The sequence below is a fragment of the Ambystoma mexicanum genome, chromosome 7q (genome assembly GCF_040938575.1).
Source record: "Ambystoma mexicanum isolate Mex_15411 chromosome 7q, UKY_AmexF1_1, whole genome shotgun sequence".
Taxonomy (NCBI): Eukaryota; Metazoa; Chordata; class Amphibia; order Caudata; family Ambystomatidae; genus Ambystoma; species Ambystoma mexicanum.
Window position 1 is genome coordinate 757,448,263 of NC_090941.1, and position 16,943 is coordinate 757,465,205.

Here is a 16,943-nt window from a genome sequence, read left to right on the forward strand (position 1 = left end):
CACAGCAACATCCAATTTAATGCATAACAGGGAAAGCTAAAGCCCGGGAAAGTACATTCCCTTTCTTTTAAAGTAACCGTTTACATTTACATCACACTTAACATATGGTCATGTTAATCCTGATCCAGTTTAACCAATTTTGAAATTAAAATGTATAAGGAAGGCAGGGTATCAATAGCAGACAGAGACAAAATAGATGCACCTTTCAAAAACCTATATTTTGGTATTTTGGTTGGGTTAGTAGAATTCCTAACTGGCCCTAACTCTAGAATGGAAATAGTCTTGACAATTAAACAAATAACAAACAAGTCCAAGTCAGTCTAGTCAAAATATAAAGGCCTGTATACTAAAATAACTAACCTTGCCCTCTTTCTCAAATGACAAATGTATAAAGGGAATACAAAAGGAAAAATAGTGTCTTAAAAAATGTCAGAATGGCTTAGGTAACAACTCCCTTCCCCACGGTCAAAAGCACAGAGTCTCGAGAATTTCTTAAAAAGAATAGGTGGATGGCACAGTTCTATCAGTCTTACACACTTTGGCCTCACTGTTTCAATTCAACAGTTCAGGCGTGGGCTTCCAGTTTGACAGTTCAATTAGTTATTTTGGCTTTGCTCGCCTTGCCACAAACACACAGTTCTACTCTTGACCTTTACTTTGCCACCATTCAACACAGGCTTCCCTCCGTCGGGCTCGAGCGTGTCTTTCGTTTCACATTTACCTTCCATTTTATCACAGTTCCCTACAGGCTTCGCTCTGCCGGGCTCGAGCCTGTCTTTCTCTTTGTGGGTGTTCTATTTGGGCTTTCTCTTTGGGGCGTTCTGTCCTATTCACAATTTTGTCAAAGACTTTCAAAACGGCAAGGCTTTTACGTAGACTTCTGCATGACCACTTCGACCTCTCTTTAAACAAACTTATAATCAACAATCTTCATCACTTTGCAACACCAATGCTTCTTGGTTCTTGTACTTTTAACAACCAACAAGCTTCTTTACTTCTCGCGCCTTGAAACACTTGTGTATAGGTGCGTTATAAATGCCATATCATATCATACTTTGCCCTCTTGGCATCTTTCAAATTTCATATACTTTGGCATATTCAGAGTTTACGTACTTTGCTTTTCCCTAGTTCAACTTTCGTTCGGGATCACAGTTTCTTTCCTGCTTTTGGTTCCCATTTTAATACAATTCAACTCAGAACATTTCACAGAGACTTTCGAATGTGAGAATCTGCCTCGCAGGACCACTCTGTTACTTTGTATCACACCTTATCATAGTTCCTTATATCTAGCCCCTCTTTGGCATACAGCATCACATTTAAAAAGTTCTCATATTTTGCTCCCACTTCATTTGCTCCGCTTGGCAGCACTTTCCCTTTTTCACACATTTGGGAGACTTTCCTCGCAACTTTCTTTCAACACTCGTGTCTTAACACCTGGTCTCTTTCCTCCCTCAAGGATTCCCCGGCTGTGATAGACTGTCTCTTTTATTCCCTTAAACCTCAAGTACCATAATGCCGTGCTTCAGCACTCTTCCGGTGTCACTTGCATCTCCTGTCTGGTTACTTTCTTTCCTTTGTCCGCTTTATCCCTTTAACCGCTCCAGCCACCCACATGCTAGGCAGTTTCTCTTGCTTCCTCATGAACAGAAACTCACCTGTAGTGCTGTGCTGGCAGTTTGCCTGTCTGGGATACACGTCTCAAGGTCATGGTCTCATCCGCTGCCCCTCTGACATCCCTAGGACCCGCATTGCAGGGGAAGAAGCAATGACCTGGGCACGGCCAGACAAACACAGCTTTCTCCCTCCAGGTTCCTTGGAGACACTGTTCCCTCGCCACGCTCTGCCCCTCTCTGCACATCGGGCCAGCGTTCTCATTCTCCGTCTCCGCTTTATCCCTTTAACCGCTCCAGCCACCCACATGCTAGGCAGTTTCTCTTGCTTCCTCATGAACAGAAACTCACCTGTAGTGCTGTGCTGGCAGTTTGCCTGTCTGGGATACACGTCTCAAGGTCATGGTCTCATCCGCTGCCCCTCTGACATCCCTAGGACCCGCATTGCAGGGGAAGAAGCAATGACCTGGGCACGGCCAGACAAACACAGCTTTCTCCCTCCAGGTTCCTTGGAGACACTGTTCCCTCGCCACGCTCTGCCCCTCTCTGCACATCGGGCCAGCGTTCTCATTCTCCGTCTTCTCACAGCCTCTCTGCTCTGCTTCTGTGGATCATACGGCATCCCAAACTCGTTCAAACTGCTGTTTCTGAATGCTGCTTTTATACCTCCAACTAGAGTTGATAGCTTTCAGGTGATTGTAGTCAGCTTTAAGTGCCTGGCTCTGCCTGACATCATTATTGGGACAATCAAGTGTTGGAGTATAGGAAGTCTTTCCTTTCCCAATGCTGTTCCTTTGGGTAATCCTCAGCACTCCTAGTTGCCTCTTCCTCATCCCAGTACTTTGGCAGTCAAAGGGAAAACAGGAATTATGGGACTTGTAGTGTCCCACTGAAATGGAAACAAAGTTGTGTAGATTACTGTCAGGGAAGGGGTGAAACCATGTCTCACCCTTAGGCACTACCTCTTGAATACCAGAGGACCCTCTACTGAGGTAGTGCTCCCTCGGTAGTCCGCCCCCAGTGTGGGATCCAAGAGCAATGGCCCGTCCCTGGCCACCTGTGAAGGAGATCCCCAGGGAGTAAGGTGGGAAAAGCCCTTAGGATTTTCACAAATGCTGAACTTAAACAGACAACTTCGTTATGTAAATACTGCAAAATAAAACATTTAATTTGCTAACAACTTGTCTATTTACTTAATTCATCATAATACTACCGTTTTTCACTTACCCATCAAAGCTCCAAGACATATATTCCTATTACCGCTATGTGCTAATAGTCTTCTAGACTCGGGAGCTTTTGGAGTTGTGGAAGGGTCATTTTACCTCAGTAAGGACCCTTCCCCTCAGTCTATAAGGCTATAAAAGGAATCTTTTCCTTTGATGACAAGGACCTTACCATATTATACTGATTTTTTGCTAGGAATCATTGAAGTTCATAAGTGAGCTTTCTCAGTGTAAATTGTCATATTCAAACCTTTGGGGGGGGGGGGGTGTGTGTGTGTGTGTGTGTGTGTGTGTGTGTGTGTGTGTGTGTGTGTGTGTGTGTGAGTGTGTGTGTGTGTGTGTGTGTGTGTGTGTGTGTGTGTGTGTGTGTGTGTGTGTGTGTGTGTGTGTGTGTGTGTGTGTGTGTGTGTGTGTGTGTGTGTGTGTGTGTGTTTTTTCCAACTGTATTTTAACTGAATAGTGGTAAACAACTTAATACTAACGGCAGCATGAACATAGGCTATACATAAATGAGTGCTGAATCCCTTAGGACATAAAGATAGGTTGACAACCTGCAGCTCCACAGATGTTTTGGACTACGCCTCTTATGATCCCTTACAATTGACTACTCTGGCTGCAGCCACAGGTTGCAGACCACTGACTTAAAGCATTGTGGAAACTGCTCAAAACATGGGATGAAAATGGTTAGAATGGTGACAACTGCGACCTTGAGAAGCACCAAACCAAATGAGATGGAAACTCTGAAATAGGATGAAAATATTGCATTAACGATTCAGACAAAAAGCGTATCTAAAAAAATCAGAATGACAGAATATGGGCATGTGCTCCTAGTACTTATTTATATAATTATAGCAGAAGCTCGATTATCTGGCATCTATGGAAACCAATGGTTCCAGATAATGAAGTATGCCAGCTAACTGAATCCTGGTTATCCGAACCAGATACCGCAGCAAAAAGGCGGGATACCAAAGCTACCGGGACCTTTGGCTCGGTTATCCATTTTCAAACCTTCATGCTGCATTTTCTGAACTCGAACCATCACCACAACCAGCCCTACTAGGTGGCAGTAAATAGAGTGTTCCTTGGAACAATATGCGGCATATAAAACGCTTATTACTGGACCATCTTAAATGCTCTATCGACAGTTTGAAAAATGATTATAATTGTGGAATGCTTTTTGGAACTGCCTGCTCTAAACATAATTACGTTATTCTTCTTGGCATGTATCAAGATAACATTTTTACAACATATAGTGCCTATTACCTTGTTTTTGGAGTTTTTCAGCGATCTCTCTGCAAAGAAATATGCAACAATTAGATTTCATAGGACAATGTTTTCTGAAATATAGAATATGCAATGAAACAATGTCTTCAGTATCATTACGTCGATTGGTATTCAAACATGCGGCACACAAGCTGAGCCCATCTGAGAGGCGAGGGCTTAATGTGCGAGCTATGCTCCCTTTTAAAACAAGATGGTGAGATATTGTCATGGGAGTAAGTTTTAAAGATGATATTGCTAGATATCTAAGAAGAATCCAGAAGATTCCCTTCGCAGGCACATTACTGAGATGTAACATTGTAAGAGAAATATTTTACAAAATTTTCCCAGACAACTTCATAAACATTTGTGTTCCTCAAGTGATAACACAAAAAAGCGAAAGAACATAGAAATGGAAGAATTGAGTAATGGTAGTTTTGGAATCTCGGAATGAATCGCCATTCATTACAAGTCGCTGGTGAGTCTTTCTGAAAGCCACAAATAATAAACAAATTATCTCCCTATGCCCAAAATACAGTTTTCTATAATCAGTCCTTCGTAACGGTTGAGCCATAGAATGAAGAGAGCTATGGGTATGTGAAAGGTCAGCTATTTTGTACAATGTGTTTATTTCATTTATGTGCTCCTGCAATGGCAGCTGGTGAATTTTCTAATTGCAGGGGTGTAAATATTTCCCACCAATATGCCAGCGGGGCTGAGCGTAGTGAGGGAGCCTGAACCAACCAAGGGAAGTTCGGGGGCCCAAGAATTTCTTTTTCAATATTGGGTTAAAAAGGTGCATTATACAGTACACTTTCTGTGAAAAACTGGGTAGAAAGCCCGACAGTTTGCAATTGGTTTTGTAGCGTAACTCCAATGCAAAAATGCAACAGATGCAAGTCACCAATAGTGTACAGGAGCATTTCCCCACACATTTTCATGATGCCTTCGTCCACAATGTATGCAAGCAGGATTTGGGTTGTTTGAACAAAGTAAAATGATTTGCAGTGGAATTGACTGTAGGCAATTTGGCCGCAAATCACTTTTTATTTCGGTAAAACAAATCAAATTTTGCCTTACACCACCCACCGCCTTTCCCCATTTTACCTGTTTGCTCGGCGGCCACCGCTTCTCCTGCACCCCTGCAGTGTCTAGCCATGTAATAACAGATCATCCTTCCTTTATCAATACTGGTTGATAAAAGAAAGGATGATGCTATTTTATGAGGTATCTATGGTAAATGCCCAGTAAAAAATGCATTGTTGCGACTCCTCCAGCCCCGCTCGCTCTCAGGCCTAGCACAAACATACACACAACATATTCACACTCTAATTCCATTCACACAGCTTTCAATCATTCACACACACACCCATACATCACACACTCACTGATTCACAACGTATAATGCATTAAAAAAAAGAAAATGTTACCTGCACGCAGTCAGATACTCAAGCAACTACGCTGCTGACAGAAAGCACTCTGGCTCCCGCGAAGCACAAACAGGAACCAGGAAGCAAAGAGCGCTTCCTGGTTCCTGCATATGCGCACAGCTAGTATGTGCAGGGAGGTGCAGCAGCGCCTCCTCACACATGCAAATGTGCAGTCCTGCATCCCCAATGGGCCATACAAGGCTGGAGAAACAATATACCCCTAGCCTTACATGGCCCACTGGATATGCGCGTCTGTTTCCCATTGACACTTCAACCCAGCCCAGGACCGCCTTCTAAGCTGAAGAAAGTAGCTGAGAGATTGCTCCTGCGCTGGCACAGCTCCTACATGATGGGTGAGGGTTTTGGTGGGTCGGTGGCCTCGCCCATTATGAATGAGCTGCCCCCAGTGATGATGGGTTCCCGGGATGCAATTTTCAACTTTTGCAAAACGGTGTGCAAAATTAAAGTGAAAAACAGGCAACACAGCCTTTACTCTTTACTTTTAATATAGTGATTCAAATGCTGCATGCAAATAATAACACTTCACAGCCGGTGCTAAAAGCAGGCAGATTCCATAGAAATCCATTATTTTAAGGCCTGCATGAAAATCTTATGTAGGCGTAAAAGCGTGCATTTATAGATGTCAGAGGAAGCATGCATGGCGGAAATGTAAATTCTGTTCCGTGCTCCTTCTCTGACTTCAAAAGGCAGCAAAATGGCTTGGAAGGTAAAATAACGTGAACATGCCAGTGCCTTGCTTTTAATTCTTACATTTTCACTCAAGCAGTTGTAAAATGACCCCCTGTATCTCCATAAAGGATGCATCCTCTATCAGCCTAAAGGTACAATTAAGAAATCTATTTAAACTAGCTGTTCCTGGCGTAACGGTCAATTTCAGTCGGTAATTCATAGGGTCACTTCTGTCCCCATCTCAAATATCAGAATTACCACCAATCGCTTCCAGGAAGGTCCCTGTGACTTATTAATGGTCATTGAAAAGGCTAAATGTATCAGATGGAATGGGAGGTATGCGCAGTATAAGAACAGTATCTAAGTTCCATCAATCACACAGGCCTCTATGATGTGTTTTTGTGGACACGTAATTGTCAACCTTGTTCCATTGCAGAGTCCCAGTGATTGCATAAGATTACGTAGGAGCATAATTACAGCACCTACTTTCATGAGGAGGCATTCATCCTATAGCATTTCGTTCTTTGGAGACTGAAGCGCTAAGCCGGTATTTAACTGTTCATTGGCACTGGATCCTCTGAGCCCTGTGTGAAGAGAAGTTTGGTGGAAAGAAGTAGCTTCCCAATGTTTGTGATAGTGGAAGGTGAAAGTGAGCATGCAGAACCACGCTCATTCTGTTTGTTGACATTGTAGCTGTTGTTGAAGTGGGTACACTTTGCCATTTAGACAGCAGAGGGTAACCTAACACTAATAAATTGCATCAGCTGGGTACAGAAACATACCTACGCGTTTTATATATTTAGATATAATTTGGAGGTTGGGTGTTTCTCCTTATTGGTTTCTGACACTGTGACCACTGATTAGAGTGGAATATTTGGTTGTGTATTAACCTTTAACCCTCCACCAACTCCCTTGGAAATCCACAATTGAACACAACTTTTTCAAAGCAATGCATATTACTTGTTGTGTCAACTGGCCTGGAATTAGCTGTCACAGTCCCAGCACCAAGTGATCAGTTCGGGTGAGTGTATTACTGAGGGGTTTCACTATAGCATGAAGTATATTATCCCACATACAAAATTAAACAAAGCAATCGACTAACTGAACCGTGACACAGTTCGCTCAAGCAGATTTCAACACAGGAAATGGGAAGTTAGAATGACCTGGGATAAACTCTGCAACACTTTACATATGCTTCTTAGTTCTTGGATCCCATGGACATTGCTTTGGGTGATATGGAAATGGAAATCAGACTCTAGAAATCCATGGAAGTTTGGCAATATTATCAATATCAGCAATCCTTCGCATTCCCTAATTATAGATGGATAGAAGAAGAAAGGCAAGTTAAAATACCACCCTCTGGATGACATCAGAGGAACGAGGCTCAGGAAAACTGCTAACAAGGCAAAGGAAAGGCCACAACACTTTCATAGGCGGTATGGAACAGAGTGCCAGAAGGACATCAAGGCAGAAATGCAAAGTAGTTGGGGTTGTAGTAGAGCAGCAGGATGTTGCCTTGAAGACTGGAGGAACAGAGGAACTGCACACACAAAAAGGTGTGTGAGCAGCCGGACTTTCATATGAGGGCAACCAGCAGGTAGAAATATTGTTGAAAAGATAAAGAGAGGCCACTGAATCTTTCCCATGACATTTGCCTTATAATTTCTTTGTTTCCAGTGACTACATCAAACAGCTTTAGTTGATAAAGAATATTGAATAAAAGAAATCCCAAGTCTCTGACTGGCTCGTTAATAGGGATCCAGGCCTGTCCTTTTTCTTTCCCCTTTATGAGTTTATCAACATGTATTGCTGCGCTTTCAGTCTGCCACTGAATCTGTCCTCACCAAAAAAAGCAGAACCTTCTTTATACCTAGTCTGCCTAGTCCGCTTAATGCCTCCTACTTCGGAGCCCATAATTGGGCCGGCAGTGTTGATTAGCTACCTCTGAGAGCAGGAACCGTGTGAAACTTTTTAGCACTGCTAGAAAGAGGTAAATGTCGACTGATGTGTCACCTCTGTGGCTTCAGCCATGTCTCGTGGCTATAGCCCTGAAAATCATGATTCCAATGTGGTTCCTCTTTTTTTCGTTTCTGTTGCAATTCGTTTATGAGGGAGGCCCCTGTGACCGTTCATTCCCACACTCCTTCACCCAGCTTCCTCTTCCAGTCCTCACCCCAACATGTTGCTGTTACCCCCAACAATTATGTTTCAACCCTTAATGAGAGTGGAGCCATAATATTCCTGCCCACGGTATTTACCGTCGCAATGAGGTGGCCTCTCAGCCTTGAAGAAAAACTCAATATGCTTCTCGCAAAAGATTATCTGAAACTAACCATGCTCCGCAATTCCCAAAGCGGGCCGGTAAATTGGCAACTGGAAGATCCTGGATGTAATCCCAGGACACCTCCATTTATGGGATGAGAGTCCTTCCCTTTAAAGAATAATTGCAGCATAAGGTACTGTCCAGTCCTATAGAAAAATTGTATCATTATTAATATTATAGTGCAGGCTTCAAAATTGAATGCTCCTTGCACCTAATATCAGGTATTACCCAACTTGATGAGGAACATTTGACAGAAAGTGGGCGGATGAAAGATCAAGCCAACCTTCAAAGATTCCAAACTCTGATCTTCAAGTTACACCCACATCACTGCAGCAAGTGCATTAATCCACTGGCTTCCTTACAGAGTACAGAATACATGATCATTCGCACGGTCGCTGGGCAAAAGTACAAAGAGAACACTTGTGGACCTAGGGAAAGGTATTTGAATCACAGAAATGCACTAGAAAAAATAGAGGGGATGATCTGATCTTTGCTTTATACCATGAAACCAGGAATCAGCCTGACCTACTCGTTTCCCTCACACCGATTGAGAATTCCTGAATATAACCAATAATCACCTAGGTGCCGATTGCAAACACAGAGAGAACAGCCATCATGTCTGTCTGCGAAAGAAAAAAAGACCTTGCTAATTGGATCCTTTTTATATTTCGGCCCCAATTTACAAAAGTAAGCATTTGCAAGCGCAAGTCACGTCGTGCGTAATTTATACGTGTACACACTAACCTATGTGTGAAATTGTGTACCCCTCAGTGCGCATGTGCAAGGGTATGATATGCAAATACATTAATGCTTCATGACTTCAGTATGCATGTGTAGGCTGAACAAATATGAGGAATTTAACAATCTTTTAGTGGAATACTTGTTTTTCTCCCAAAAAGATATTTTTTTACATTTAAAGCTTGGTACATTTGGGTGGAGTTTCCACTCCCACTCTTCTGCACCACTTATAGGAGGCCATTTTCAGTATAGGTTAATTATGAAGATAAGTATAAGAAATGCATTACAAATGCCTGTGATTACTTTCCAAGTTACTTCACCGAGTTATTACAATGTGGCTGTTTACCTATTTCAATGTCATGCACCCTGAACCCTCCGTACTTTATTTGTATCTTTAATGTATGCAAACAGTGTGTACACTGTCATACAAAATCTAAAACAAATAATGCAATCACATGCGTTTTTGTGGAGCAGAAATAAAAATACAAAGCTGACCAATTTCCAAAGGCACATTTGGCAGTGCCCCACAAAGGTGAGAAGACCTGGCACGAGACCCCAAAAGTAGACCAAGCCAATGGATAACCTAAAAAAATGTTTTAGGTCCAAAGTTAACAAAAATAGTAAATGCGATATAATATAAGCCATTTAATATGATTTGATATAATATGATATGGCATTTATCATGTGCCTATACACAAGTGTTTCAAAGCGCGACAAGGCGAGGGGGTACAGAGGGAAGACAGAGTCAGCGATCTTACTAGGCCAGGTGACATTAAGATTGCACAAGAGCAGGTAGGCGGAGGGGGCAGTGCAATACATAGGATCAACAGTAAAATGTACAGAATAAATAAAAACAGTATGTAGCTAGTGGCAAGCGCAGGGGTAAGTGCAGACATCAAGTGTCAAGAGCGGGTGGGGACTGTAGGGAAACAGAAACAGCCCCCAAGTGCAGGGGTTGCTGGGAGGCAGTGCAGGTGTGCAGCTGGCGGTGGTAGGGACCTGGGCCCGAGATCAGAGGGTAGCCAGGTAACCAGTGAAGTTTCAGTCAGGAGTTCAGCAGGGGAGAGGGTGAGAGAAAGCAGAAGCAAAGAGGAAGGTCTTGAGGTGCTTCCGGGAACAGGAGATGGTTCTCCTCAAGTTTTAGGGAGGCAGGGAGGCTGTTCCAGAGGGAAGCCCCAGCTGAAGAAAGCGAACTACCACCAACTTGCTGCTTGGAGAAGCGACTGACCCTGAAGGAGTTGGAGGAAGATGAGCGGATGAGCGAAGAGCTCGAGAAGGAAGGTATTTAGGAAGAGAGAGTTGGAGGTATTGAAGCCTCAGGCCCCAGAAGGCTTTGTGGACAAAGCAGAGGGTTTTGAACTTAATCCTTGCATCCAGTGGGAGCCAGTGCAGAGATTTCAGTCCTGGAGAGATACGATCTCTGGGCTTGAGGCCAAGGACAAGTCTCGCAGTCCTGTTCTGGATGAGTTGCAGAGGAGAGTAGAAGCAGGCAGATTTAGAAAGAGGCTGTTGCAGTAGTCCAGCCTAGAGAGAACCAGAGCTCTGGAGACAGTGAGCTTCTGGGGGAAGGTGAGGAAAGGAAGAATACCTCTGAGGAGGTGCAGCTGGTAGTGTGACTTCTTAGAGATGTCAGATGTGAGGAGGGAAAGAGTGTGGAGTCGAATATGACCCCAAGGTTTTTAGCCTTGCAGGTGGGAGCAGGAATGGGGCCAGGAGAGGCCGGCCAGAGAGCTACAGGAAAGGAGGGAGCGGGTGTGCCGATGAGGTGAATCTCAGTCTTACTGGCATTAAGGCAGAGATCATTGGTGGTACACCACTCCTGGAGAGCGGACAGACAGTCCGAGAAGGAGAAGAGGTGGCGCTAGGTAGTCTGAAAATGAGCTGAGTGTCGGCCACATAGCACTGAAAGTTGGGGCAGACAGCGGCAATGCAGTGGGCAAGAAGTGCCAGGTATTGGTTGAACAGCCAGGGAGAGAGGTTAGACCCGTGGGGAACACCACAAGTAGAGATAGAGGAGTGGGAGGACCTACGTTGGACCTGGGAGGGTCGATCGGAGAGGAAAGAGGACAGCCAAGCCAGAGCCTGATCGGTGATACCCAGGTTATCACAGAGATGATTGAGCAAGATGGCATGGTTGACCATGTCAAAGGCAGAAGAGAGATCAAGTAAGATGAGGACACAGGGGTATTGGAGTCAAGGTTGGAGAGCAGGTCTTCACAGACGTCCAGGAGAGCAGTTTCTGTGATTTTGACAGCTCTGAAGCCAGACTGATGGTCATGGAGACAACCAACCAATTCAGTGTGAAGATTAAGCTGGGAGATGGCCAGCTTTTCCAGGAGTTTGCCCAGGAAAGAGTGATGGAGATTGGGCGGTAGCTAGCAGGGCAGGAGGGGTCGGCTGAGGGTTTCTTAAGAAGAGGGTGCACAAGGGAGTGCTTCAGTGGGGAAGGGAAGACTCCAGTGGCGAAGGAGTGGTTACAGAAGTGTTCCAAAGCAGGAGTCAGGGTGTCAATGTGGTCCTTGATGGTTTTAGAGGAACAGGGGAGAACCTGTTTCGACCAGACTTTCATAGATTGGACTTGTCTAGAAACCTTGTCTGGGGAGAACAGGGGAAAGGCAGAGAAGGAGAGAGGAGAGGTGGCCACAGAAGGGCCAGAGGAAGAGAGGGGAGTAGAGGTAGGCGGAGGAGAGGAAGAGAGATAGCACACAATATCCTGAACTTTAGAGATGAAATCAGAAGCCAGGGCCATACAGAGGGCCTCGGAGGGGACAGGCGATGTAGAGACTGCAGCAGGATTGGCCAGCTTCTTGTAGATTTTAAAGAGTTCGGCCGAGTTGTTGGATGGCGTAGAGACGCGGGCTTGGATGAGGGCTCTCTTCTTGGTGCAGACAGAGAGCAGGTATTGCCTTTGGAGCAGGCAGCAGGCCAGTTTGTCAGAGGATGTACAGGAAGCACACCATTTCCTCTCAGCCACCCTGCAGTTGTGTTTAAGGATGATGAAGTCTGAGTCATACCAGGAATTGCACTTGGCTTTGGGCTTCAAGCAGATCCTCAGGCCAAGGGCAAGAACATCAAGAGTATCAGATATAGCAGAGTGGAGCGTGGAAAGGATTGTGTCAGGGTGTGAGTCAGCCGAGGGGGTGGGAGTGAGAAAGTGGCAGCGAAAGCCACAACAGACACATGCTTCATGGGTCGATAACCGAGAAGGTAGGTGGCAGTGCTGGAGTTGGCTTGGCCTGAGGGGTGGAGAGAGAGAGCTGGGAGGAAAGAAGAAAGTGATCACTCCAGGAGAAAGGAGTGGTGAAAGGGATAGAAAGGGGAAGGTCTGTAGATATCAGAGCATCCAGAGTGTGCCCTGCAGAGTGAGTCGGGCCAGAGGGGACGATAGAGAGTGAGAGAGAGTTGCAGAGGTTGCGAAAGAGTCCAGAGGAAGGACATGAAGCATCCAGGTGGATGTTAAAGTTTCCAAGAAGGAGGAGAGGTCTGCACACTCAGAGGAAGAAGGAGATCTGACCAGATGGCCGATAGATGGTAATCACAGTAAGGGAATGGCTAGGAGAGAGAGAGTGAGAGAGCCTGCAGATGATGAATTAGAAAGAGGAGCAGGCCTGCGTAGGAATGACGGAGTCAAGAATACACTCAGGGAAGATCAGCGCTACACCCCCTCCGGAACGATTGGACCTGGGCGCAGAGAGGATCTTATAGCCATCTGGGAGGAGAGTGTCAAACTCGTGACAGAGCTGGCCGTGAACCATGTTTCAGTGAGACTGAGGACATCGAGTTCAAGTTCTTCGAGGAGGCGGCAGGTGTCAGAGGAGTGTTTGACAGCTGAACAAGAGTTTAGAGTGGCAATATGGAGATGGTTGTTGTCCTTGAAAGACTACCGGGTAGGGGTACAAATCAGAGGTACGCTGTGCAGAGGTGTAGAAGAAGCCGAGGTGGGACAGAAGAGGAAGGAGGAGGGGGCAAGGCAGCCACAGAGGAGACAGCGGGGGGGAGGCAGCCGTGGAGGGAAAGAGAGAGGACAGTAGGAGAAGGGAAATTGATGAGGCATAGAAAGCGTCTATCAAAGAGGAGAAGTTTGGCCTGAGGGCCTTGGACCAAGACGGTACCATTCAGGTAAACATTAATGATGACCTTAGAGGTGTGGAAGAAGGCCAGGAGAGCCTCCCACCGGGTGCTACCAATAATGGGAGAAGAATAGAAAGGAGAAAGCACAGAGACCATATGGAGAGTCCATAGGTCTGGCGAGGAAAGGATAAAGAGGATGTTGGTGAGGGTTTGCCTGCAGGAAGCACTGGTATAGGTGTCCGCGATAGGGAGGCCTGGATTGGAAACCAGGATGTCTTTTAAACTTCTTTCTACCAGATTTAGTGAAGAGAGCAGGATAGTCGACAGAGAAGCAGTTAGAAAAGATAGGGGAAAACAGAGAGCACCATAGAGTAGGTAGGGAGAGGAGAGAAGAGGAAGGGTGTGGGAGGGACTGTGCACAAGTGTTCAATTATTAGGGACAAGGGCAAGTGAAACAAAAGTACACACACTTTTGAAAAAGTTAACGAAGAGAGAAAAGAATGGAAAAGGGTTGGTTACGGAGAGGATGAAGAGGCTATGGGGATAAATCCATCAATCCTAATAAACTTAAAGGAGCTCCATCTTATCAGTGGAGGAGATGGCTGGCTGAGACAGGAGCGCCTGCGCATGTCTCACTCTACCTACCTCCCACTCTCATCTCGGCCTCTCTCAGACCACATGAGGTGAGATGAGCTGCAAACACCTCACCTCCCCCCTGCAAAGCAGGGCAAGTCTACAAAAGAATCCTGGTGCAGCTTTGCCATGCAGCTCGGTGGATATGGAGAGTCCAACTAAACCCCTCAAGATAAACAGGTGCTGGAGAACTTGTTGGGTGAGGTAACCTCCCTAAAGTTTAGGTCGTAGCTATTGATAGTTCCCTGGGCAAACCTCTTTCTGGGTGAAGCAGAGAGCAGAACATACGAAGATCGCAACACAAAACATATTCTTAAAGTCGCAGTTGGTGGAACACTTTAGCAAACTGTCTTGGAAAATCAAAGGAGAATTAATAACCAGCAGATGGATTTTCCCCAGAGGGACCCGCCACTATTGTTGGACCTACATCCAAATGCTATTCAGATTGAAAAAGCCCACAGAATGGAACCACAGGAAAATAATATTCCACGTTCCTTCATTCTTAAATTTATGAGGCACACAGTATGTCACAACATCCCCAGGATAGCAAAAGAGAAAAAAGTAAATCTTGTGGGGGTCCAAGAGAGTAGATAAAATACTGGGCTTTAGTGAGGTCAAGAAATTAGCACAAAAAGAAAACCTGAACTACTTCATGACATTACCAGAAGTTATATCATTCCTGCTGGCAAATGCTATTTATCCTTTCAGGGAGCCATTACGTGCAACTTCAGTAAGTAGCAGGTGAGTGAGCATGTGTATGGATGGTGCCACTGTGCATACAATGGATACTGATCTGCTTACATGTATGTTCACTGTTAAGGAAGTTCTGGTTTAATAGTTGAACTATATGAGTGTGATTTTGTGGGATAGGTGGGGTCTCAAGTTACTGTTGAAATTCGTTTAAAGAAAGGTGCCATTCACATTGGAATTTGGAGGAGAGCAGGGAATTCATTTTGTATATTTATTTTAAATTGTAGGCAGTTACTGGACTGGTGTGCCATATTGTAGGCCATCTTTGACTATTTTAAATATGGCGGCAGCTGTCTAGGACCTTTGGTGCCCACTAAATGTTCCCCATGCCGCAGATGCTGCCAGCCATATTTCTGAAGGCTGTTGCCCTGGTGAAAAAGGCCAGTGAGGATTCCTGCAATAGCCAGTAGCAAAACCAGTAGCGAAATGCAGAAGATGATACATTACTGCAGGGTCAAGTCATGAGAATAGCAGCATGCAACACAGAGTGCTTGGTGGGTGGGGGCCTGTGACCAGCACATGTAGAATTACACAACTGTTGGTGCTGCTGCATCATGGGGCATGGTGCTACTGAAATGTGAGCTACCTTCAGCCGCGGGATGTTTGGAGGTACTGGACTGGGTGTTCATATATGGTTGGAGTGGGCCAATGTAGATTGTCCAGATAGTGGTATCAGGAAGCACTCCAGCCCCTTCAGCACCTAACAAAGGATTGCCTAGTAAGTGAGGGTGCAGATTGCACAGATCATGGTTTTGCGGAAGAGATGTACATTACTCATGCAAAGCTATAGCATTCTACCAAACAATTGTGTGAGTATAATTAATCTACGTAATGTCTTGCAAACTTGATGGTGCTGGATAGGGTTGCTGGTAATAAAGCTTCACTGTGCATTGCATGTAATGTGGGAAAGCTTAACCTGTACTGCCCCAAATATACATGACTCTACACGGGGTGCAAACATAGTTGATCTATATGGTGTAGATACTAGTTGTGCATGCTCCATTTTTGCAATAGATGCATCAAACTAAAACACTGCCTGACTACCCCTGAAAGAGTATCGGTACACATGCGTGGGTGTCTGGGGCAAAATGAGAGGGGTGGTTATGGATGCTTTTGGGACCCATGTATTGCCTGTACCAGCTCGTGGCCATCAATGAGCACTTGAATAGTTCTTGTCACATAATTTTGTAACATCCTGTGATTTTTGAGGGTGCAGAGCTGATGATGGCGTAGATTCCTGTCACAACTCTGGGATTAATATTCTTTAATGGCAGAACCCCTTGTTGAGATAAATATCTCAACAGCCATGCCCCTATGTGAGCTGTATCTGCCCAAGACATGGTAGCTGCAACATGGTCACGCTGGTTGCTCAATCAGTGGTGCAGCATTTGCTACAGTAGATTGATGTTGTTAAGACTGCAGTGATGGGCATATTCTGCTTTCACTGCCTAGGATCTCAATCAGCTTGACCTAAGGGCCACTATCATTATATTGGCCCCTACATTTAGTGAAGAGCAGTGATAGGTCCAGTGTCCTCCTTGGTGACCTGGATGGGGCAGTTGGAGACGAGTATGAACTGGGTGTAGGTAGGTGTGTGGAGGATTAAATCACTGATGGCCGGGTGGTGGTAAATTGGTGTTAGAAGATAGGGAAATGCAATGCTTGGTTAGTGGGGAAGGGAGCACACCATCATTGGCTTAAGTAGAGTTATAGGAAAAGTAAACTATCCATGTTGATATGATACAGTGCAGGCGGTTCCAACAGGGTTGTCAATCCTGACGTCAGCGACGGGGGTGCGAATTGACTATGTACATTGTAATGCTACTATTAATGTCATTCTTCTTGTCTTTTATTTCTTAAATTGTCTTTTATGGTACCCTTTTAAGTTTGTCACCATTATGACCTTCCAAACAAACCTGTCATATATACATGCATGTAAGTATTGTCTAGCAGCTGGGTATTACTTGCCCCGGCTGTAGAACGATGATGGGTGAATGTACAGCTTGTTACTGAATGGCAGTATAAATGGCAGCTACACCAGTGAACACCTAAAGGGCCAAATGAATAGGAAGAAAGTCCTTTAGTATTTACAGAAAATCAATGCAGATGTAGCCCTCCTGTAGGAGACCCACTTCACTGTTGAGTATAATGACAGGTTGTTAAAGAGCTTGTCGAAACAATAATTTCAGTTCTTAAACTGTTGCAGGCTTGTAAA

At 44.9% G+C, this 16,943-nt stretch overlaps 1 protein-coding gene across 10 annotated transcripts in view; it reads right to left on the reverse strand.

Annotated features, from left to right (window-relative positions):
• The window catches only part of ELMOD1 (ELMO domain containing 1), a 446,580-nt gene that overhangs the window by 104,525 nt on the left and 325,112 nt on the right, over positions 1-16,943 (reverse strand). For all 10 annotated transcript variants that reach the window (XM_069640662.1, XM_069640656.1, XM_069640660.1 and 7 more), the window contains one exon: positions 4,097-4,125. In XM_069640662.1, the coding sequence (XP_069496763.1) occupies positions 4,097-4,125 (29 nt within the window). The remainder of the gene's footprint in view (positions 1-4,096; positions 4,126-16,943) is intronic.